At 52.6% G+C, this 24,251-nt stretch overlaps 1 protein-coding gene across 4 annotated transcripts; it reads right to left on the reverse strand.

Annotated features, from left to right (window-relative positions):
- Window positions 1-596: 596 nt before the first annotated feature.
- KLHDC2 (kelch domain containing 2) lies at window positions 597-23,560 on the reverse strand. Of its 4 annotated transcripts, none has more exons than XM_053285315.1 (14): window positions 23,431-23,560; window positions 17,158-17,333; window positions 16,399-16,478; window positions 15,021-15,138; window positions 13,695-13,810; window positions 9,562-9,643; window positions 8,769-8,852; window positions 7,129-7,209; window positions 6,969-7,027; window positions 6,377-6,486; window positions 5,604-5,676; window positions 3,897-3,984; window positions 1,676-1,728; window positions 597-935 (listed from the first exon to the last, which is right to left on the reverse strand). In XM_053285315.1, exons 2-14 carry the CDS (start codon window positions 17,311-17,313, stop codon window positions 812-814), a joined length of 1,224 nt encoding a protein of 407 aa, XP_053141290.1. In that variant the 5' UTR covers window positions 17,314-17,333; window positions 23,431-23,560; the 3' UTR covers window positions 597-811. The 4 variants fall into 4 exon arrangements, with proteins under 4 accessions (XP_053141290.1, XP_053141292.1, XP_053141293.1 ...); XM_053285317.1 differs by lacking the exon at window positions 23,431-23,560 and adding an exon at window positions 23,220-23,362; XM_053285318.1 differs by lacking the exon at window positions 23,431-23,560 and adding an exon at window positions 18,608-18,713.
- Window positions 23,561-24,251: the final 691 nt, after the last annotated feature.

Raw genomic sequence — 24,251 nt, forward strand, 5'->3', positions numbered from 1 at the left:
CTGCATTTGTAAGGGCTGGATGTGCTAATGTGCCCACCCTGAGTCCTCTGGTAGGGGAGAGAGATGGTGCATCTCACTCAGTATTGCCCACACTGGCTGGCAGCGGCTTCTCCAGCGTTTCAGGCAGGAGTCTGTAAACCTCAAAGACTCCACCACGCCTACTGAGGGGTGCACCTGTGCTCACTGCATGGTGCGTGAGCCCCTGACTGTGCTGCATCCTGTTCTACTGGGCAGCCTTTCGCCACGAAGTTGGGTGTTGGCTTGCAACAGGCACAGGCTGACCTGCAGCACCCTGCCCAGGGGCACAGGAAGGCTCCAACTGTACAAGGCAAAGTCTTCTGGCTGGAGGCGGCGTCTGGAGCTCCTTGGCCATCAGTGGGCTGCATGCTTCTGCCCTCTGGCGTGGCCCTCTCCTCCATCCGCCAGCTCGGTGCTTAGGGCTCCCCGCTGCAGGAGGCCCCTGGGTACACTGGGATGGAACGGCACACACACACACACCCTGGCCCTTCACGCAAGGAGGCTGGGCCGGGAGCACCCAGGCGGAGGTCAACAGCAGCAGGGGTGGGGGAAAGAAGAGGTGAAGCACCGAGTCCCTCTGCACTTGCATTAAATACATTTATTGCAAACAACTTTTGACACAAAAATAGGTTCTCTCTCTAGGCCATTCACATGCAACAAAGGAGGTCAGAGTCCAGAAGCAGCTAGCTACAAGAAGGCAAAAATAAGTCACCTCTACAGACATCACGCTTGCCACACAGCAGGGATGGTCAAATATTACATCTCTTTATAGGAGGGCTTTATTCCTCGGCCCCTACGAGCCAGACGTGTTGTTGCTGCCAAAGCGCTGGTGGAGGCTGTGGAGCAGGTGGGGGGGCAGGCAGTGCCAGGAGCTGGCCAGGAGCTCCTTGAAGCAGAGGGCGGCCTCCAGGCACAGTCTGGCGGGAGAGGAGAGCAGAGTCAGCTGGGGCCACCGCCCGCCCGCCAGCCCCAGGGCTACGAGGAGGGGCCCCAGGACTCCCCAGGGGACTTCGAGATCAAGATCTCTTAGGGCGCTGTGGACTGGCAGGAGTCGCTCTGACCCCCCCCGCCATGCAAAAGCAACCCCCCCTCCCTGGCAGGAGTCGCTCTGCCCCCCCCGCCATGCAAAAGCAACCCCCCCTCCCCACCGCTTTGCCTGTTAACCCTTTTTGTCCAACTTGCCACCACCCACACCCACCCCCCCGCTGGAGATGCTTCAACCAAACAAGCCAAGAGCCGCTTCCTGGTGCTGAGCCTCACCTGCCCAAATGGGAGCCTTGTCCGGGGGGGGGGGATTCTCTGCCAAGGGCCCTGCCCTCCCACCCCCAGTATCCATATCCTTCCTTGTCCTGCTGCATTGTGTGTGAGCAGAACCAGTCATGGCCATGAAGTTCAACAGGCACAGCTTTCCTCCTGGTGACGGCCATGACGGGAGGGCTGCCTGAGCTTGTCAAGGGGCAAGCCCTTGGGAGCCAGGGGTGGGCTTCCTCTCACCAGGGGCCCCCACTCCCAGTCAAGAGAAGCCCCAGGGCCTGCCTGGCTCCCCTCAGATGAAGCCCAGCACGGAGCTCCCCTCCCCTTTTGCTTCGCCTGCCACCTCATGGCCCCGATTCCCAGCTTTGTCTCTGCAACATGCCAAGTGCAGGGGTACTTATACCTCACGAGAGACTTGGGCTGGAGAGAAAAGACCAGGATTTCGTTACTGTGAGCCTGAAAGAAAAAGAAAGAGGCTGCCGTTAGCACAGAGGCTGCGCGACTAGACACCCCCCTTGGATTGTCAGCCCAGCCAGCCAGTGTGTGGGACGTGGCCCACAGGTCAGCTGGCTGAAACTCCAGCCCCTTGGCAAAGTGATGGTGCCACCTGGACAGGAGAGCCAGCAACTGTCCTCTTTGCGTTTGGAGGGGCGATTCTCTCTGCTGCAACCTATTCCCTCGAGGGCAGGGGGGTCCAACTGGAGCCCTCCTGCAGCTCTGGGCCCACAACTCCCATCATCCCTGGCTCCTGGCCACTGTGACTAGGGCTTACGGGAATTGTAGTCGAACAACTGTTGGCGGGCCACACTTTTGATACCCCTGCACTGGGGGATGGGGCTGCAGGAGCTCAGTGCCAGAGGCCCTGCTTTGCCTGCAGAAGGTCCCAGGTCCAAGCCCTGGCAGCATCTCCGGGGGGGGGGGGGCGCTTCACGTAAGAACAGCCCTGCTGGATCTTGGGCCCATCCAGTCCAGCATCCTGTTCCACAGAGTGGCCTGCCCGATGCCTCTGAGAAGCCCACAGGCAAAGAGGTGGGGGTCTGCCCTCTCTCCTGCTGTTTTCTGAGGTCTCTCAATGGCTACTAGTCGGAGGGCTATAGGCCACCTCCAGCCTCAAAGGCAGGATGCCTCCAAGTACCAGCTGGAGGGGAGTAACAGCAGGAGAGAGGGCCTGCCCCTTTCAACTCCTGCCTGTGGGCTCCCCAGCGGCATCTGGTGGGCCACTGTGCAAAACAGGATGCTGGACTAGATAGGCCTTGGGCTGGTCCACTAGGTCTGTTCTTATGTCACAGTAAGTACCAGAAACACAGTCTCCAGTAATTTAAAATTTCAAGAATCTCCAAAAACTCTTTACCACTCAGCCACTTCGAAACATCCCAGCATAAGCACACTTCCTGCCATTGAGGTCCTTCCCAAGAGTGGTGCGTCCTAACAAGTCGGAGTGGGGGACCAAGGAGGCACAGCTGCCTCTCCTTCCCCGAGCTTGGTTGGCTCCTTTCTCTCCCACCCCAGCATTAATCAGAACTGTGGTGCCTGCAGGCTAGCCGTTCACCAGGCAGAGCCGTGCAGCTCTACCTGATGAACAGCCAGCCTTCAGACTGAGCAGGGTGGGAGAGAGGAACAAACTGAGCCCCAAGAAGGAGAGGCAGCTAAGCCTCCTTTGGGGCGCACACCCACACCACTGGCTCACTTCTGGTTCTCCCCCTGCCAATTCAAATCTGCCCTAGTAGTCCCTTCCAACAGTGTGTTCACATAACACCCAAGCAACATCTGGACCCTTGGGGGCTGTGGGGGGTGTGCGCACACGATGCAAGCACACAGGAAGATCTGCACAAGCAGAAATCTTTGAACAGTCTCAGAGTGGGCTCAGAGAAACCAAAGGAAGCAGGAGCCCCACCAGGACAAACATGATCCACTTCAAGCAAGTCTTGCTGGTCAGTCCGAAGGCCAACTGAAAACCCTCCAGAAATTGCCACATTTCAGTCACATTTTCCATCATTGACAGGTCAAGGACATCATCATCATCATCATCATCATCATCATCTACCTTGGCTAAAAACAAGGAGACCATCCTGGGCTTAGGAAGGTGTTGCTCCTTCCTGTCTGGTCTGAGCACAGCAGCAACTTCCCCTCCCTAGCCCCGTACATCAGAAGACAGAGAATGCTACGGGAATGTATCTCAGCACAGGGAGAAATGGCCCCTCTCGGAGAGCAGCCTATGCAAAGCCAGAAGTTTCGGCACCAAAATGGTTGCAGGATGTGACCACAGGCCACTGTGTTGGGAAGAGACTAACGGAGACCCTGCCAGGCTGCACCCAGGTAAGAGCCGGCCAAGAGACCCTGAGGCCCGGGCTCCTGCCTCGGCTGGATGTGCCAAGATGATTCACGGTTCTACTACATGTCATGTCTGCTGCGACTGACCTTGGAAACTCTGGTCAACAAGCAGGATCCAGAGCCACTAAAACACATACAAACATACGTATGGGGTGGGCGGGGCTGAGATGATGCTGTCCCCGCCTCCCGTGCCCCCCCGACACCGCCCTGCCCCCCACCCCACCCCCACCACCCCGAGACACACCAAGTGAGCATCCACGGACTTGGAACAGGCATGTCCCCAACACACTTACGGCTTTGTGATGGGCAAGTAAGTTGTTGGCACAGCCGCCAAAGACGATCACCTCGCCCTCGTCACTGGCGCAGGCCGTGTGCCAGAGCCTACAACAGAGCGGCCACAGAGGAAGGATTAAGACGACCCAGCCAGGGACCGGGCCAAGACACAGAGAAATGCTGGGCTGGGAGTCACAGGGGACCCCCCCCCGTGTGGAAGGGAGCTGCGGGAGGGAATGTCCCTGGGCCCCGGAGGGAGAAGGGGCCCCCCACCAGCTGAGCAACTGCTCTGTCTCCCTCCCACCACTCTGAAGAAGAAGGCCGGGGGGGGAGCAGGGGGGCCCATCCTCACTTTTTGTCCCACTCCCACCTTTCTACACTCCTAGACAGACCACAAGAAGTCACATCTAGGCCAAATCTCGCAAGGCTGGACACGCCACCACAGAAAACCTGCCAAGGGTGGGAACCTGGCAAGCCATCTGCATACATTCATTGCACAGATTCTGCTTATTTACCATCTTGCCATATAGTAGATCACATATTCCTATTTACAACCAAGATATACCCAATACCCCCCCGTAAGATATACACACTGCATGACTGGATGTTTTCACAAACATTATTCTCACTCAGAAATGTTTATGTTTCTCTCTCTCTCTCTCTCTCTATATATATATATACATATATATATACACATACATACATGTTTCCCTGAAAGACCTCTCCCCACTGCTGAATAGCAAATCACTTTCAAAATTGAGGAGAATTTTGAACATGGTTGCAAGACTGTATTGGGGGAAGGAGAGGGCAAAGATTACAATTCAAAAACCCCCACAAACCCGGGGCACAGCTGTAACAGAAGGTGGACCAAGTGTCCCTCAGCCCGGGGGGTGGGGGGAGTGGGCACTGGCTGGGTGACAGTTCACTCTTTGCTCTCGTGCATGGGAAGTGTGGTGTAGTGGTTAGAGTGTTGAACTAGGACCAGGAAGGCCCGAGTTCAAATCCCCATTTAGCCATGAAACTCGCTGGGGACTCTGGGCCAGTCACTTCTCTCAGCCTAACCTGCCTCACAGGGTTGTTGTGAGGAGAAACATAACCATGTACACTGCTTTGGGCTCCTTGGAGGAAGAGCGGGATAGAAATGCTAAAATAAACGAGAGCGCGAAAAAAAGGGCATGCAGAAAATGTTCTCTTTTTCACTGTGGCCTTACAGTTCTTCTGCAGCAAAGACAGGAGAGCAGGGAGGAAGAAAGGTGGTGAGGGCCCCAGGGAGGCAGGGAGGGTCCCACTCCCACCTTGCCACGTCCCTGCCTCCAGGGCAGACCCACAACAGCTCTTTAGGTTCTCGCCAATTACGATCATCATCAACACTCTTGCAACAGGGCGATCCAGCTGTGTGGCAATTACAGAGCTCCCTGCTCTAAAGCACTTACAGTCTAAAAGGCCAACTGATCTGGGCCTCTTAGAGCGCTTCCCCATCTTTTAGGATAGCTGCTATTCTGCTTTCCAACAAACTCAAAACTTTGGAACACTTCTGGGAAAGAATCTGTCTTGTGTCTTGGCTATTGCTTTTCGCTGAATGTTGCCTGCTCTTAGTCTTGAAACGGACTTTGGTTGTGATCAATGTATTTTTGGCCAATAAAAGCAAAGCAATGATCAACAAGTGAGGGACGTTGGTACAGCGGAAGCTCTGATGTGGCATCATTACTGGGTGCTGCATTCCTTACCGGGGTTTTTCTGAATAGTTGTGCTCAAACTGGATCCATTCATTTTTGCTGATGCAATAAATCCAGGCATCACCTGCAAAACACAGAGCAGAGTTTTGTGCCGTGTTCTTGGTCCATGTTGCCAGAACAGGGCTGTCTTCAGTGGCAATGTCATCCAGACCCCGCTGGGAGCTGCTTGCCTTCCACCAGGAGGGCTGATCGCTGCCAGCAGCTGTTCAGGAGGGGAGCTCGAGAGGTGAAGCCAAGGCTCCGGATACCCCAATGCCCAATCATATGGCCACTCAAGCAACAAGTGTGTGTTCAAATTCATTACTTTTCCCATACATTTGCTTAGTTTTCATTACGGTAATCTCCATCTTAAATAACTTGGAATCTTTTTGTGCACGTGAAAAGAACAGGGTGGCGCAGTGGAAGAAGAGAGGGGGGAAATATGGAAAGGTTTCCCAGTTCTCTTTAGACAGTTTCTAAAATGTGAAACAGCAGCAGAGATTGTCAGGATGCCAAATTCCATGCCGGGTGTACTATGACTACTGGTTAGAAACGGAACTCCCCCCCCCCCCCCCGCCATGCCTGGGCCATCTTGGGGCCCTCTGGAACCACCTCAGAAAACAAACCCAGCCACCCCTTTTTGAAAGGGGTGTGTGTGTGTGTGTGTGTGTGTGTGTGTGTGTGTGTGTGTGTGTGTGTGTTGAACACAGCCATTGCAACCCCACCCCCAATTCTGCAGAGGGGCCCCTGGACAGGAGAAGACGACCCGTATTGGCTGTACTTACTGAGCGGCTGCTTCTCAGTGGTGAACCCACCAAAGAGGAAGAGGTGATCAGAGGAAACGGGGGTTAGAGAATGCCAAGATCGGCCAACGGGGCAAACCCCTTGTGTGAGTCTACGTGAGGAAAAACACAGGCAAAACCCAAACTCAACATGGCTCAAAATCATCGCGAGTCTTTAAACATCTGACCACTAAGCAAGAGCTTGTGTTCATGAACATGGTGGGATGCACGATCACTGGGGAAATCGGGGCAGTCACTTTCAGCCAGAGGGAAATCTCTCCCCTCCCAACTCCCACAAGCCTGGCTTTGGAAGAGGATATCAATTTCTATAGTCCCTCCATATGGGATGGTCTGTTGAAATTCATGTCTTTTCCTGGCAAGCCACTGAGAAACCGAAGCGGTCAACAGCATTTGCTTGACTAATGCTGGATGAAGAATCGCAGGACCCTTGTTCCTGTGAGGGAGTCCGGGCCGGGAGGATGGCTCCTTGCCTCTCCCAGGCCTAGTGCCAGGCAGGCAAATACCTGAAGAGAGCAGGCACTAGCTGCACCCGAAACCTGCCGCAAGGCAAGGCAAGGCAAGACTACCGACGTACATTTCATGCCATTCCCATCTGTCCAGGTTGAGAGAATACAGATCATTCATTCTAGACTCCTGAGGACCGAGAGAGAAAGAGAAAGGCAAGTTAGGCTCCTTGGCTGCTTCCAGAGGCCACCAGACGTCTTCCCGCTCCTCGCCGCCACTTGCTTGCTCACTCGGTATCGGCCTCCAAAGACGTAGCCTCTGTTCCCAACCGTGGCACAGGCATGGGCTGCTCGGGGGGATGGCGATTTACCCTGAGGGAAGAATCCCAGAAAGCAGAAGAGGAGGACGAGGTCAGAACCAGTCACCAGAGGCACGCTAGGCATTGTCGTCATCAACACCACCAAGAACTCGGCACAGAAACCCTCCCCTCCCCCCCCACAGCTGTTTCACAGATCTTCAGGGTCCCCTGGCATAAAATCCCGATTATCTCACAATTATTTATTGATCTAGCACCACCAGCGTGCGAGATGCTTTACAAAAGAAAGAGAGAGGGAGGGAGAGGTCCTGCCCTGAGAAGAAGCAGGGTGAAAACATGACCAGTATTTCAGGGACAGATACTTGGGCTTCGTTACAGGAGGGTGGCTGTGAGGTTCAGCCAAAGGCTCCCAAGGACAAGTGGGTGCCCGCCCAGCTTCCTGCTGGTGTCTTCTGGGCAAGAAACAAACACGGGGCCGAGAGGCAGATCCTACCCTTCACCCATGCCTGAGTAGCTCAGTCTGAGCTTCTCCTAGGGGTTCAAAGCACTTCACCGACATTGCCACAATCACCTTCCCAGCAGCCCTGTGAGGTGGCCCACCCTTCATCGTGGCTCACTGCTGGGCCAAGAGGCACCTTGGAAGGGGTGGCTCCCTTCTGTTGAGCAGGGGGAGAACAACGGGCCCAGTCCAGGAGGCCAGCACAGCACCTCTCTCAGGGGCTGGTGCTTCCTTTTAAGAGACTGTGATGGGAGAGGGAACCATCTCAGTCCCTTTTGCTATGTAACCTGCTTTGAGAACTATTTTTAATGGGGTGGGGGTGTGTGTGTTCCCTCTAACAAGGATTCTCAGATGCTCTTGACTACAACTCCCAGCTTTCCCAGCTGCAATAACCTTTGCTTGGGGATTATGGGAGTTGTAGTCAACAACATCTGGGAATCCCTCTTAGAGAAAACACTGGAGGGAGGGAGGGAGGAAATATAATTGCAAAATTTATATCCTGCCTTTCCATTTCATTATGAAGTGTTCAAGGCAGCTAACCTATTCAGTGACCAACCAACCAACCAACCACAATGTGTGTTTTTTTAAACAAAGAAAAACAGCAGCAAAAGGTTACATGTCAGTTCCTGGGTGAGCAAAGCAAAAACCCATAAAAAGCAGCAGACCCAAAGCCTGCTTCAACCAGGCAAAAACTATTCCAAGGCATCAGAACGCAAAGCAAAGAGAGAACCAGCTAGATCTGCCAACAGAAAAGGCCAAGCAGGCCGGGAGGCAAAGTCACACACAGTTCAATACAAGAAGTCATGACTGGCCCCAACGGCAGACTTGGGGTGGGGGGTGGAGGTGCCGTACGGAGAGAGGGCTGCGCAGTCTGCCCAAGGTCACCCGGTGAGTTCAAGGCAGAGGTGAGATTCCACCGGGTCCTTCCCAGCTTCCAGCGCCTCCTCATTAATCACCCCACCGTGCTGGATATTTAAAAGATACATCGACAGAAAGGCTTCCAGCCAAAACCGCAGGCAAAGGGAGAAGGGAGGCAGGGCAGGGATGGGAGGAGAACCCTGACCCCAGAAGGGGCTGCGAGGGCTGCTGCAAAGAGAACTGCGCTCCTGAGTTACCGTAGTGACGGGCTGGCTCCAGGTAAACGTCTCCGTGTCCAGGACGTGCACGTGATCATTCCATCCTCGAGGAAGACCGGAATTCTTAAGGCAAGAACCAAGAAGAGGCCTGAGAAAGAAGGCGCCACCACTGCCCCTCCTGGGGTTTTTAACTCGAAGGAGCAGCACTGATGGAAGGCTGCCTTTTTGTAGAGCTCGTATCGTCAGCCTTGTTCTGGTCTTCCAAAATGTGAGCTGCCTAGAGGGCTCAGAGGGAGAGCAACAGAGCCAAGGGCAGGGCCCGGTGCATACAAGGAGGAGCTTTGAAACGGCCTCCAGCCAAGACGGAGCCTGGGTCCTCCTCCCACCAGCCTGTTAGTCTCTACTTTGCCAACAACTCTCCGGGACCTTTTCTAGCCGAGATTTTTTAAAGCCAGGCGGGACCTGGGGCCGCCACCATGTAAAGCAGGTACTCCGTCACTGTCTCCGTGCAGATGGCGGCCTGCCTATTCGACTGCTGGGGGGCCACCACTATTGAGCTTCTGACAGGAAGCTCGTGGACCTCAAGAAGGGAACCCCCCTTGCCCAAAGCTTTTGCCAGAGCAGAGGCAACATACCACTTTTAAAATATATGGACATGCATTTAGTGCAACTATTTTTATCTTTTGCAAAACACCTTACTGGAAGTCGCAGTGATAAACAAAAGCAAATAAATGAACATGGGCATACAGACCAAGGGAGATCTGCAGCCTTCCTTAAGCAGACAGTCTCTGACCTGGCAGAGATCCCGGGATAGAAAAAGCAAAGGACTTACCCAAAAAGAAGTTTCATCAAACTCAAACGTTCCAATTTGTTCCCCTTCGGGGTAATACCCATAGCCACCAAAAAATATAAGCCTGTTCAACAGAAGATTTGGCAAGGTTGAAAACAAGAGCAACCAATCCTCCTAGTAACACAAAGTAAAACTTTCCCACTAACAGCAGAGAAGTTAGGGTGCTGACCATCATGTGAGGAGGGTCAGCTGGTGTCTTTGGGGGAAGCTTCCATTACTTCTCTGAGAGCAAGGAACACGCACAACCTTCGCCCTTCCCATGCCTTGCTACTAAGATCTCGTGGAAAGGACGTGCTGGAAAGGCCATCAATAACGGCAGTTTCATTTCATTTATGTATTTCCTACATTTCTATACTGCCCCATACAAAAAAGTTCCCAGGCAGTTCGCAATCCAAAAATGATTAAAACACTGACACAATCTGATTGATTGATTAAGTGACTGATTGATTACCACCTGTTCTCTGGATCCTTGCCTGACTTGGCTGCTTCTATCTAGCAGGGAGATTGTTGGAGATGGCCTAGTTAATATCATTAACTCCCCGCTGAGGGAGGGTAGGATGTCTCCTTGTTTGAAGGAGGCATTGATTAGACCACTCCTAAAGAAGCCTTCTCTGGATCCCTTAGTGATGGACAGTTACAGGCCAATCTCCAATCTCCCTTGGTTGGGCAAGGCGACTGAGAGGGTGGTGGCCAACCAACTCCAGGCAGTCTTGGAGGAAACTGATTATCTAGATCCATTTCAAACTGGCTGTAGGGCTGGTTATGGGGTTGAGACAGCCTTGGTCGGCCTGATGGATGACCTTTACCAGGGAATTGACAGAGGGAGTGTGACTCTGCTGGTTCTTCTGGATCTCTCGGCGGCGTTCGATACCATTGACCATGGTATCCTTCTGGATTGCCTGGGGGAGTTGGGGATAGGGGGCACTGCTTTGCAGTGGTTCAGCTCCTATCTCTCGGGTAGATTCCAGATGGTGGAGATGGTGGACAGTTGCTCCTCAAAATGGGAGCTGCTATATGGAGTCCCCCAGGGCTCCATTCTGTCACCAGTGCTTTTTAATATCTACATGAAACCGCTGGGTGAGGTCATCAGGAGATTTGGTGCTGGGTGTTATCAGTATGCTGATGACACCCAAATCTACTTCTCCTTTTCAGCTTCAGGAAATGGCACTCATTCTCTAAATGCCTGCCTACAGGCAGTAATGGGCTGGATGAGGGATAACAAATTGAAGCTCAATCCAAGCAAGACAGAGGTGCTCATTGTGGGGGCTCAGAATCTGAGGGGTGAGTTAGATCTCCCTGTGCTGGATGGGGTTACACTCCCCCAAAAGGAGCAGGTGCACAGCTTGGGAGTATTCCTGGACCCAGGCCTCACCCTGGTATCTCAGGTGGAGGCCATGGCCAGGAGTGCTTTCTATCAGCTTCGGCTGATTCGACAGCTGCACCCATTCCTTGGAGAGGATGACCTCAAAACAGCGGTGCACCAGCTGGTAAACTCCAGGCTTGACTACTGTAATGCACTCTATGTGGGGCTGCCTTTGTACACAGTTCGGAAACTTCAGTTAATTCAAAATGTGGCAGCCAGGCTGGTCTCCGGGGCAACCTGGAGAGACCATATTATGCCTGTTTTGAAACAGCTACACTGGTTGCCAATACGTTTCCGGGCAAAATACAAAGTGCTGGTTATTACCTTTAAAGCCCTGAACGGCTTAGGTCCGAGTTATCTAAGAGTACACCTTCTTCTACATGATCCCCACTGCACATTAAGGTCATCTGAGGAGGTCCATCTCCAGTTGCCACCAGTTCGTCTGGTGGCGACGCAGAGGCGGGCCTTCTCTGTAGCTGTTCCTGGGCTATGGAATGCACTCCCAACAGAAATTCGTAATTTGAGATCACTACTGTCCTTCAGGAGAGCCCTTAAAACCTACCTATTTGGCCTGGCCTTCCAGAGTTTTAAATGATTAACTGTTTTAAACTGTTTTAAATTGATGCCCTGATTTTCAGGGCTTTTAGCTGTTTTATTGGTTTTATTGCGTCTTAATAGTTTGATTTTAATTGTTAATTTGTTTTAATTGTTTTTATCATGCTGTGAGCTGCCCTGAGCCATTTTGGAAGGGTGGTATATAAATCTAATAAAATAAATAAATAAATAAATAATAAATAAGTGCTGTCAAGCCGGTGTCGACGCTTAGCGACCATATTTGGGCAACCCCAGAGACCAACCAGGCTGCTGCATTCTGCACTAACTGTTGTTTCCTAACTACATACAAAGGCAGCCCTACGTAGAGCGCATTACAGTAGTCAAGTCTAGACAGCATATGCACCACTGTTTTAAGGTTGTTTATCTCCAGAAATGGACGTAGCAGGCGAATCAGCCGAAGCTGATAAAAAGCACCCCTGGCCACTACCTCAACCTGAGAAATCATGGAGAGGTTTGTGTCCAGAAGTACTCCCAGACTATGTACCTGCTCTTTCCGGGGGAGTGCAACCCCATCCAGAACAGATCTAAACCACTTCCTAAGTCTTGACCTCCCACAATGAGTACCTCCGTCTTGCTTGGATTCAGCCTCAGTTTGTTCTCCCTCATCCAACCCATTACTGCCTCCAGGCAGGCATTTAGGGAAAAGGCCATTTCCTGATGAAGCTGATATGGAGAAATAGATTTGGGTGTCATCAGCATACTGATACCACCCTGCACTAAGTCTCCTGATGATGTCTCCCAGTGGTTTCATGTGAATGTTAAAAAGCGTTGGAGATAGTATGGAGCCTTTTTAGACTCCATACAGGAGTTCTTGTTTTGAATAGCAACAGTCTCCAAGTGACACCATCTGGAACCTACCCGAGTCGTAGGAGAGGAACCACTGCAAAGCTGTGCCTTCCACTCTCAACTCCTTCAAGTGCCCCAGAAGGATACCATGATTGATGGTATCGAAAGCCACTGAGAGATCCAAAAGGATCAGCAGAGTCACACACACCCTGTCATTTCCTATTTTTATATAAGAATTCAAGTCAGCTTACAATAAATTAAAATAATCCAATTAACTCAAACACTGAGTTACAGACGGGTGTTGTTTTTCAGTATATTTGCCTTGTGTTTGCTTTATAAAGCCCGAAGATGTAAAAACTGAGCTTAATGGAAGCCATTTTATGTCCCAGTACATCAAGCATATGGAATCGGATGACTGTAGCCCTCGTTGCTTTGCACTCTGTGCATACGGCCCTCACTTAGGCCCACCTAGCCAAAACACTTCGGGCATTTGCACCTGACCTGTTTTGAATTGGGAGGAGGGGAGGGACAGAGAGAGAAGCTACGGTGTGGTGGTGGGGGGGCTGAAAGGAGACACAGCTGCCCCTCCTTCCTGGAGCTCCATTGGCTCCTCTCTCTCCCTCCCTGTTTGCTGCCTGCAGGCCATACATCCAGTAGAGCTGCACAGTTAGCCATACAGCTTTAACTGACAAATGGCCAGCCTGCAGGCAGCGTGGAGCAGGAGAGAGAAGAGCAAATGCAGCTCCGGGAAGGAGAGGCAGCTGTCCTCCTCTGGCGTCCTCCCCCCGCCCCGGACTTGTTGGAGCGAGCTGCTCCTGGAGAGTGAACAATCTTTTAATAAAGGCACGCCCTTAGGCACTGATGTGCAACAGCCAACATTCTCCACAATGCTTCAACCATGGGAGAAGCCCTGCGAGGACGCAAAGAGGCTGGTAAGTAGCAGCGTGCCTTTCCCCCCCAGCCCAGAGCATGCGGAAGGGGAGCCCATTTTTTTAACTGCCTTCTCCGGCCTCATCAAGGGCTATCTGCTTGCAGGAATGAGTCCCTGAGGGTCGCCCCTCCACCCACACCCTCCTGCAGAAGGAAGGCAGGCCCTCTACTAGTGGCCCACCTGTGTATGTCCAATGCAGGGCTTTCCCCGTTGCTGAGACACTGCGGGGAATGTCAGCGGTTGCAGATTAAAGAATGGCAACAACGAACCAGGAACTGAGGGACTGGGCAGAAGGCATAACGGAGACACTGCAGGGAACGGGCTAGCCTTTTAAGTCAAAAGGAACCGGGTAACCCACAATCACTTCACAGAATGGCAAGAGGCACCGGAAGAGCCAGGCTCTGGTTCACACAGACTTACTTGTTTTTATAAACCCAAACTCCCAGTTTGTCTTTGGATGACGGAGGAATGCCCTGGCAACCCACTCTGACCCACTGCAACACTTTGTCGTTCGATCTGGAATTTAGCATATAGAACTGAAAGGAAACAGAAAGACAGAGTCTGAACACAGGAATGGAAAGGCAGAGTCCACTCCTATCCCTACAGTTACCCTACGTCAATCTGAGTCCCTTTATTTCATGAGCCAGGCAACGCCTCAACACCCATGCTGAGCCCGCAGGCACCCGGCAGCTGGTGCTCCATGTGGCAGCATTACGAAGGGCTCAGCGGTTGTGCATGCACAACAGGGCCTTCTCAGTTACAGCCCCCAGGCTTTGGAGCATTCTCCCAACGGACAGCTGTTCCTTGCCTTCCCTCACTCCACTTAAGGGACAGGTAAAGGTCTTTGAAGTTTAAAGGGGTGTTGGTTTTTGTGGGTGGTGCCAATTCTATGGTGTCATGACTCCTACCAGAGCCGGAGGGAGAGTTCACAGGGGTGAATCCGTGTCTGTAAGGGATTCACAGCAGGCTGCCACCAGTCACTGTATTTGGATGCGGGAGAACCCACTCTCCATATAAGGTTTGGAGGGGGCGGGCGTGTAAAGTGGCAAAACCCTCCCAAAAAGGGGATGAGCAGTCCTAGGACTCCAAAGGCGTGCGACTAAGGCAGACACAAAATGTAACCCCCCACCCCAGTGCCGGACCACAGCTCCGCGCACAGCCCTACTGGTCTGTGGAGAGTGGGGGGAGAAACCTCTTGCCAGGATATCCTCTTCCACTGATGGAGACAGTCCTTCTTCCTATCTGTGCTGGTCTCTCTCCCCCTCCCCCTCTCTGCAAGTGAGAATATGCAGCTTAATTAACGTTGGTTGCTGGACTCGGCCCAAGAGTCCCCTTCCAAAAGCTACCCAAACATTCCTGGATTGTCAAGACAAGGAGCAGAGGCCGAAAAGCTTTCTTTAGAACTTATTACGATACCCATATGCAAGACTTGTATTCATGTATTCTGGGAAGAAGTTCAGAACGTCTCAGCATGTGGGAAATGAAGGTATATGGCTGGGAAAGGCCCCCCTTCTTTGCCTGAGCACCTCTGCCGGTCAAAGACCATACTGGGCCAGCGGGACCAGTGGCCCGACTGGCAGTTTCACACGCGATCCTTGGGGTGCCCCAGTCTATCCCACCAGACCTCTCTCCCAGTCAGAGAAGCTGCTTGGCCGCAGATGGAAAGACGGACCTGCCAGACACCATCTTTCCCGACACCCATAAGCCTGGAGACCCCATCCGGATACCCCTCCTGGAGGGACTGACCTTATTTGTATTGCCACGCGCATGATGCCCTCCAAACAGGTAGAGCACTCTGTCAACACAGACGGCACAGCTTCCCGACATGGAAGGGGGGACGTCTCCCGTCGTCTTGTGTTTCGTCCTGGCAAGGCAGGGGCAGAACAATTAGACGGCCACACTTTGCTCTGCGTGGTTCGTCTGCCATTGATCTCATCACCTGGTGCTTCCAAATGAACTGCACACCCTCCAGCAGGGCTGGGCAGGCGTCAGGCTTGCAGGGTCCGTTGCTTACAAGGACTCCGAAGTCTATTAGCCACAGCCAGGTGCAAAACCGTCGCCTGGAGGGGCAGGCGGAGTGTGCTTTGAATCAAGGGGCAGGGCTGCCTCTGACCACACACTCAGCCCTGACATTGGTGTTTAGGAGCAGGACTGGACTGAACAACAACAAACAACTGCTATCCTTTCACACAACAATACAAACTTGGTTTCCCTCCCAGCTTTCCTTGCTTCACCCCGACTGAAAGCAGGGAAAGCCTCTTCCGTGCCGGCCTCTATATACGACTTCAGCATCAGAGCCATTCCCAGACTCCTGCAAATCGCTCAGGCACCCTCACCCTCCAGCACCTCCTCCTCTTCCTCCTGCCCCACAGCATGACCTTTGCTCCGCTGCCACCCTGTAGTCCCTGGAAGCAAGTCCTCCATGGGGCCTTTTTGTGGGGATCGGAAGCTCCCCTAGCCAAGAGAGGGAGGTTCATCCCCACCACCCACTCCGTACAAAGTACTGCCTGAAAACAAGGTGACTATTAGTTATGCCGACAATGACAACGGATATTAATATACCAGTTTTCAACCAAAGTCACATCCAGAAATAAACAAACAAACAAATAAAATGGCTCCCTGTCCCCAAATGGCTCACAATCTATTGGCACCACTATGTCTCTGCTAACTGAGCAAAGAGGCATGTTAGAAACTGGCGATTCTCTTATTTTGGCGGTGGGGGGGCGGTGGGGGGGGAGGAACTGGCCCTCTCCCTCCCCAGAACAGCAATGCTGTTGCTGGTGTCTATTTTTTTTTAAATTTCCTTTTAGACTGTGAACCCTTTTGGGACAAGAAACCATCTTATATTATTTTTCTATGTAAACTGCTGAAAAGCGATATATAAATATTTGTAATAGTAGTCATCTTTATATATATTACATGTTCACGACACACTGCAGAGACCCTCCAGCTGATCTGAACTTGGGCCTTTCAAGGTGCAACTTGGAAGGGGTGAAGGAAGGACCCCCAACGCAGCCCCTCCAGCGGCAGCCTTCAAAACTATCTACCGCTTGTTCCACAGTCCTACAACTGGGCAAGTGCTTGGAGGGCCTCTGGATTTTTGGTGGTCACTCAAGTATCATACCATCGTCCAGTTTCCATGTTGTAGATCCAGATTTCATCTCTGGGCAGGTAGAAGTCATAAAAGCCCCTCACTTGAGCATTCTGCAGCAGGAGGAAGAGAAAAGGATATAATCACATTTGAAAATATGGCATAATCATATTTGAACTGCTATTGTTCGCAGCAGATTTTTAACACTCAGTAATCAGATAAATAATTCCAAAACAAGATCATGCCCAAGAAAAGCAGATCTTTCTCAGATTCAAATTTACTATGATTCAAATTTACCATATATGGTCATGATACAATAAAATGAATAATGTTTGAAACTGAAATCCTACGAATTTCAAACTTTTCTTTTACTTCCCTTTTGCAAACATGTTAATAAAAAAATTATGTGACATGCCTTTAATTTCTTAAAACTTTTCTAGTGTGATCCATGCAAAATGATTTTGCCTGGCCAACGATGGACCTCACCACCCACCGGTCCAGTGCTCTCCCCAGCAATTCCAACACAAACAACAAGCCCAGACTCACAGGCTGCTTCCGCCTGCATGGATCCTGCTAGCCAAGGCCAGGACCACCAGGACCTGCATTCTGCAAGGGGCTCTTCAGGGTGGGGAAAATGCGGTTGCCCTAAGACGGCTACAAAGACGTCCCTCAAGCTGCTGGTCCAAACCCAGTTGCTGCAGGGGGACATGGTTCCACCTCCTCTCCGTGGGGTCCACTTTTGACCCATTTCATGTTTCAACAGGATACGAATCTGCAAACACTGCTGCTCACCTTATATCCCCCCCAAACGAACATGCAGTGCCCATCCGTGACAGCAACGTGTCCGCTCCGTTCAGCAGGGCTGCCATTCTCCAGCTGTTCAAACTTCTCCTCAGCTGGAGCCGGGAGCTCTTCATCCGCTAGCAACTCTTCATGGTCATCTGCCATGCCGAGAGTGGGAGAGAATCCTTCAAAAGAACAAAGAAGGAGGTGGGGGAGATTTTACCAACCAAGAAGCCCCTCCAAGCGTGTTCCTTCCATGGGGACAAAATGAGACAGAGGAACACCAGCACCTCTCCCTCTCTGTCTCTTTGTGTTTGCCAACATGGAGAGTTGGCAAAAGTCTGCTTGTCTGAAGAGATCAGCTCTAGAGCTAATGGCCATAAGCGACAGGAGGGAAGTTTTAGATGGACATTAAGATCATCTTCTCACTGGAAAGTACCGCAATGGAACCCATTATTTGTATTTTTAATCATACTTATAGACTACCTGATATATGTATCCCGAGGTGGCATTTAAGTCTTAAAAATACAACCGCCATCAGAACAGAATAAAAACAAAACAGTTTTGCAGAGCATGGCTGGGGGAGTCAGTCATGTGACTTGCCTCTGGGGGCCCCCCCAAGGCAGTGAGCCCCCAGACAACTGTCTCCTCTTGTCCTATTATAGTTACCCCCCTGCCCATATGTAAGACTTGTATTCATGTATTCTGGGAAGGAGTTCAGATGCCCTCCACATACCTTGGGAAAATGACCATTAAAACAGTTTTGAAATATTTTTAACTAAAAGCCTGAGAAAACAGGTGCATCTGAAGGGTCTTTTAAAAGGCAGCCAGAGCTGGAGAACCTCTTGTTTTGACAGGGAGCACATTCCAAAGCCCGGAGGCAGCCACAGAGAAGGCCCAGTCTTGTGAAGGGGAACAGGTGGGCTCACCATACTTGGGGGTGTTCTTCCCCACATCTTTTCCCAGAAGAGGAACTGGGCGCAACCTCACAAAAGGAAGCAAGTGTGAATGGTGAGGGGTCAAGCTCTAAGGCATGCGCATGTGCACGCACTCACACATTTTTTGATGTCCACTCAGTTAATTTTAGATCCCCCTGGGGTTGAATCAGGAAGGCCCCATTCTGAATGCATGTGCGCACACACTGCCTTGATACTGCCACCCAGAACAAAATCCATTCCACCCACAGATGAAAAAAATTAGAAGGACCACAAGGAAGCGAAGCAATGAACCCTAAGAGCCACAGCAGGCAAAACAAGGTTCATTCCGAAGTGTCTCTGCCGCCACTTCTAAGTTCAGCATCTCGTGAACTCTTCCACTGTTTCGCAGAGAGACAATAAAAAAGCAAGCTCTCCAGTCTGGGCTCAGGAAGGAGGCGGCTGTGGCGGCAGCAGGGAAGGGAAATCTGGCCCTGGGCTCCCTATTTCAGTCACAGGGCTGCGGCAGATGCAGGAGGGCTCACCAGGCTGGGGTGAAGGAAAGGAGGCGTTGTGATGCGATTGTGCAGGGGGGGTATCTAAGGAGGGGCCAGGAATGCAAGCCCAGCTCCAAGCAACGGTTGCCAGGGGGCTGGAATCCTGGGAGGGAGGCAGTTAAAGCTGCAGGGGGTCCAACTGGGGGAGGGGGTGCTAAACAAGAGTGTTTCTGGCACCCCTTCTTAGCAAGGGTTGGGAACCATTATGGCTGGGGATGATGGGACTTGTAGTCCAACAACATTGGGGGAACCCACGGCTGGGAACTCCTGCAACAGAGCACCCGGCTGAAAAGGTGATTTTGGCCCAGAAAGGCCTCAGGGATTTCTCTCGGCTGAGGGCGAAGAGGTGACCAAAGGAGCGAGTGCGGGAAGGAGGAGCGGTTAGGGACTCAGGGCTGCACTGGGCCGGCCACGTGTCGCCTGGTGGCGAGAGAAGGTCTGGGAGGGAAATGCAGATTGAGACCGACTCTGGGCCAAGAATTGCCCTCAGCAGCCCTTCGCGGGACAGAGAATCTTTACAAGCTGCTTTCCAACAAAAGTCCCCCAAAGCGGTTTACCAAGTTATATCAACAGACAAAGTGGTTCAGCTGAGGAGGGCCTGTGCGTGCAGAAGGGCTGCCTGCCACTCAGTCAGGGGGGCCATCACAGGGAGTCCGCCTCCGTCCCGGAGAGGCAGTGGGGAGCCAGGCACGAAGGCAGCCGCTCAGCAGACGCTGGCCTGATGGCTCGGTGAGCAGGCCACAAGGCCAGGGGCCCCTCTGGACACTGGAGCCGCAAGGCAAGACGAGGGAAGGGTAGGGAGCAGCAGGAGGGCTGGACACCCCCCACTTGGGCCCAGGGTCGCCACGGGCCCATCACAGCCTCGGACACTGCACAGGACTCGGCCCCCGCAGAAAACGAGTAGGGGGGGCATGTCGTTGGCCTCACCTACTTTTGGCGTGGATTACACTTCTAGGAAAGTTCATGAAATTAAAGATATGTCACGCCCAAACGTCTTGTGTTTTTTATGTTTACCAACTTTTAATTTTTCTTTTGTGTGCACAATAAAAAGGTCTTTTGGTTGAGAGTTGGAGTTAATATGCGCATTGCATCACTGACATATCGACTTATTTGATACGTCATAATTTTTTTTTAATTAATGTGCTTGTAAAAGGGAAGTAAAAGAAAAGTTTGAAATTTGTAGGATTTCAACTTCAAACATATTGTATCATGGCCATATATGGTAAATTTGAATCATAGTAAATATGAATCTGAGAAAGATCATCTGCTTTTCTTGGGCATGTTGATGTTTTGGAATTATTGATCTGATTAAAGTAAAGTGCGCTGTTGAGTCGGTGTCGACTCCTGGCGACCACAGAAAAGCCCTGTGGTTGTCTTTGGTAGAATACAGGAGGGGTTGACCATTGCCTCCTCCCACACAGTATGAGATGATGCCTTTCAGCATCTGCCTATATCGCTGCTGCCCGATAGAGGTGTTTCCCATAGCCTGGGAAACACACCACGGGGAATAGAACCGGCAGCCTCATGCTTGCTAAGCAAATAATTTCCTGCTGTGCCATTAGGCGGCATTGATCTGATTACTGAGTGTTAAAAATCTGCTGAGAACAAAAACAGTTCCAATATGCCAAAATTATCTAAACATGTTCCCCAAGCATATTCTGGTGTAAAAAGTAGTGCATCCAGCTAATATAAGTGGCAGGAGTGCAGGCGCGGAGCCTGACATCAGACGCGGGGGGCGGATTCGCAGCGCCGGGCATTTAACTCTCGAAGGGGCTGCGCGGCCCCTTCAGGAGTTACGTTTGGACTGGCACTGCGTTCTGCCTTAAAGGCAGGGAAGAGCCGCTCCTGGTTGTGCTGTGAACGCAGTGACCATTTAACTCCTGAACGGGGGCCACACAGCCCCCGCTCGGGAGCTAAACCAGCACCCCGTCTGACGTCAGACGTGGGGGGCATGTCGGGAGCATGAGGCGCTGCCCCTGATTGGGTGTGGCCTGAGTTCTTTGAACCTGTTCGCCCAGTAGTGGCTCCGCCCCTGCAGGAGTGTTAATCCAAAATTTGTTATCTATAGCTAAATATGATATCCAGAATTTCTTCCCTCAAGTACATTCTTGTGTAAGAAATAGTGCATTCAGCTAGTTTCAGTAGCAGGATTGATCATCCAAAAATTGGTATATGTAGGTCCTTGAGAAGCATGACTTGACTAGCAAGCCAGAGGTTGCCGGTTCGACTTCCCGCTGGTGTGTTTCCCCAGACTATGGGAAACACCAATACTGGGCAGCAGCGATATAGGCAGATGCTGAAAGGCATCATCTCATACTGTGCAGGAGAAGGCAATGGTAAACCCCTCCTGTGTTCTACTAAAGACAACCACAGGACTCTGTGGGCACCAGGAGTAGACACTGACTCAAAGGCACACTTGACTTTAGGTCCTTGGGAAGCATGACTATTTTGCACAAAAAACAATAACTCAAAATATATAACTAGACTAAACTGCCAGCATATTGCATTGAAAGAGATGCAGGGAAGATGTTGGGACAGCATTTCTCAACGAATAGTTCATAAAATTTCAGGGTTGGAAGGAACCCCGAAGGTCTTCCTAGTCCAACCCGCTGCTCAGTGCAGGAAACTGTTACAGCAGCCCTGAGAGGAGGCTGGCCAGCCTCTGTTTGGAGACCTCCAGCGAGGCAGACTCTTCCAGGGCTGACCAGCTCCCAGAGCTCCCAATGCCCCAGCCAAAGTCTGTTCCCTTGCGATTTCCACTCACTGGTTCTAGTGCTGCCCTCAGGAGCAACTGAGAACAAGGCTCCTCCTCCTCCTCATTCATCATTATAAAGTTGTTGTGCAAGTCTTAAGTGCTTGTTTGGGTTTTCAAACTCTCATTCTAGGTTGCCAAACAAACAGCCCAGGACTCCTTTGCCAGAGGGAAGCTTCCAGCCTCCAAGGCCTCTTAAACAGAGCTAGAACAAACTGCCTGATTCCACATCATTAGCTTTTGGTCTTGAAGGTTGCTTCAAAAGTGAACAACGTATTTATTTTTATTTATTTATTGTTCAATTTGTATACTGCCTTTCATAAGGCATCTCAGTAAAACTCCATAAAGATCACATTTAAAACCTTACAATCATTTAAGCAATAAAAGCCACAAAACATACACACACACACACACACACACACACACCCCATAAAAAATACAAGCAGAAGCGGGAAAGCTCAAGGACCCAGCTGCCCCTAAGGGGTAGAAGCCAGAACAAATAAAAAAGTCTTTCGTTGTTTTTTAAAAGCAGCCACAGAAGTCAAAGAGCAGACCTTTGCGGGGAGAACACTCCAGAGCCTGGGGGCAACAACCATTTACTGGAGTTATTATCTGTATTTATTATCATGTCCTGTTAGCTGGAAAAGGTGACACTAAAAGGCCCTGGAACACAGAAAGCACAACCCCTCCCCTCCCCTCTTTGCATCCATCCTGCTGCACATTCCCTGCCAGGGATGTTCTTCTCCTTATCCCCATCTTTTGAACTAATCTAACTGAATTGATAAAAAGTTCTTTTCCCTGGGGAGGAGATTCCCCAGTCATGGAGTGCCACAGAGAACCCCCAAGGAAATATGAATGTAGGCCCACGTTTGTATGTGTGTGGCAGCAAGCCACTTGCCTGCCTCACCCTGCCAGGCTGGGAGACATTTGTGGGGGCGGGGAGGAGAGCACTGCCTGTCTTCAGCTGACATTAGGTGTGTCCAGACGCCTGTTCTTGTGCTCCTTGCAATGCCTGCACCGATTTGCACCAAATTTGGTTCAGTTGTCCTGCCACATAGGGACATCTCAACGGCGTGTTTTGCGATGCCTTCACCTCATTCCAAAATAGCAGCCACCTGGAAACCGGGCAGATTAGCCGCTGGCTGAACTGCTTGGGTTTTTGGTTTGTTGTTAAGAAAAACAGGTGCAAAAGGTTACAAGGCAACTTCTGGGGGAGCCAAGAAAAAACCCTACAGAAGCAAAGCGAAGGCCAAAAGCCTCAATCAAGGAAAACCGCTTCCAAGGCCTCAGAAAGCAAAGCAGCCACCAACAGAAAAGACCAAGCGAGTGGGGCGGGGAGGCTGCACCGTCTTCATTACTGCAGGGGGGTCTCGAACTCGTGATGACATTTGTTACTATAACAACAACAACAACAACAACAACAACATGCTGCTGCTGATGATGATGGCAGGCTGGGGCCCCAGATGATGCTGCCGGGCTACGGCCACCCGCGCGAGGGGCTCCCTCCACCCCCACCGACCGGGCTACCTGCAGGGCCAGGCGTGGCGGGTGCCTCTCCCTGGGGGCGCATCCCGGAGAGGAGCGCCCCCCCCCCCACATGCGGATGTGCAGGGAGCGAGGGGGACTCTCTTCCTCGCCCCCGCGTGCCCGGGAGCCGGCCTGCCTGCCTGCCTGCAGGCTGGCCCTTGGTCAGGGAACCGCGCAGCTCTACCTGACGAAGGCTCAGCCTGCAGGCCGAGCGGCTCTCGGGAGAGGGGGGAGCCACCCACTGCAGGGGCGGGGGGGGGAGGAGCGCGCACACACACACACACCCCGACCAAGGGGACGCCCCCCACCCACCCCACTTACCTAAGCCGGGCCTCTCGGACCGTCAACATCCGGCGACGTCGGCCGGATATCCGGCCCGCCTGCCCCTGCGGGGCGGAAGTCCCGCCCCTCAAGCGGGAAGGCGCGTCCCCCGCACGCAGGCGGGACCTGCTGGCCTGCGGCAGCGGCTGGTGGGAAGGAAGGAAGGGTCACCCCCACCCCCACCCGAGGATCGTCGAGCAGGCTGGCCTACCTCGCAGGGGGGCGGCGGCGGCAGCTGGCTCCCTGCAGCCCCCCCGGCCCGCTTCCTCCTCCCGGGCCCAGGCATCCCGCCGCCAAGTCAGGGGCGCCCCGTCGTGCCGCGCGTGGCCGGGCGGGCGAGGCATCGCCGTCTGCAGGCAGGCAGAGCCGCCGCGAGGCCCCTCCCTCCTCCCCCTCCTCCCTGTGCAGCGCCGGGCTGCCTCTGTCCGGCTCCCGGCAGGCAGGTGGCTGCGGCCGCCCGGCGGGCCCCCCAAGCAGCCGAGGAGCCGCTCCGCACCGCAGCCCGCCTCGCCCGGCGCCGGTCCTCCGAGCTCTGCGGCTGGGGCAGTTGCTGCTGCCGGGAAGGGGGCCGGGGCCGGGGCCGCCGCCCAGAAAGCTCCCGCCACGGTGTGTGGGTGGGGGGGTGTCACATTCAGCCAGGAGACTAGCCGGGTGGCTCGGGGCCAGGCGCTTCTCTCTCAGCATCACCTACCTCACAAGGTTGTTGTGGGGAGAAACTCAAGTGTCTGGTCCACCGCTCTGGGCTCCTTGGAGGAAGAGCCGGATATCAATTGTCAATTTTTTTAGAAAATTAAGATTAAAAACTCAGATGCCAGGTTCAACCCGGGCATGGCCACCTAAAAGGGTCAAGTCACTGGTAAGATTAGGAAAAAAACTGCCCGAGATCGTGGAGTGCTGCTGCCGCCGCCGCCACTGAGAAGGCTTGGCTAGATGGCGGGAGGATGCTTCGGAGGTTCACCTCCAGGTCTCCACTCCTATGGGAAATAGCCGCTAAGCTTCCCAGAGAGACACAGAAGTGGGCGCCTACTGTTC

Source organism: Hemicordylus capensis, chromosome 1, assembly GCF_027244095.1.
Source record: "Hemicordylus capensis ecotype Gifberg chromosome 1, rHemCap1.1.pri, whole genome shotgun sequence".
NCBI classification, from domain to species: domain Eukaryota; kingdom Metazoa; phylum Chordata; class Lepidosauria; order Squamata; family Cordylidae; genus Hemicordylus; species Hemicordylus capensis.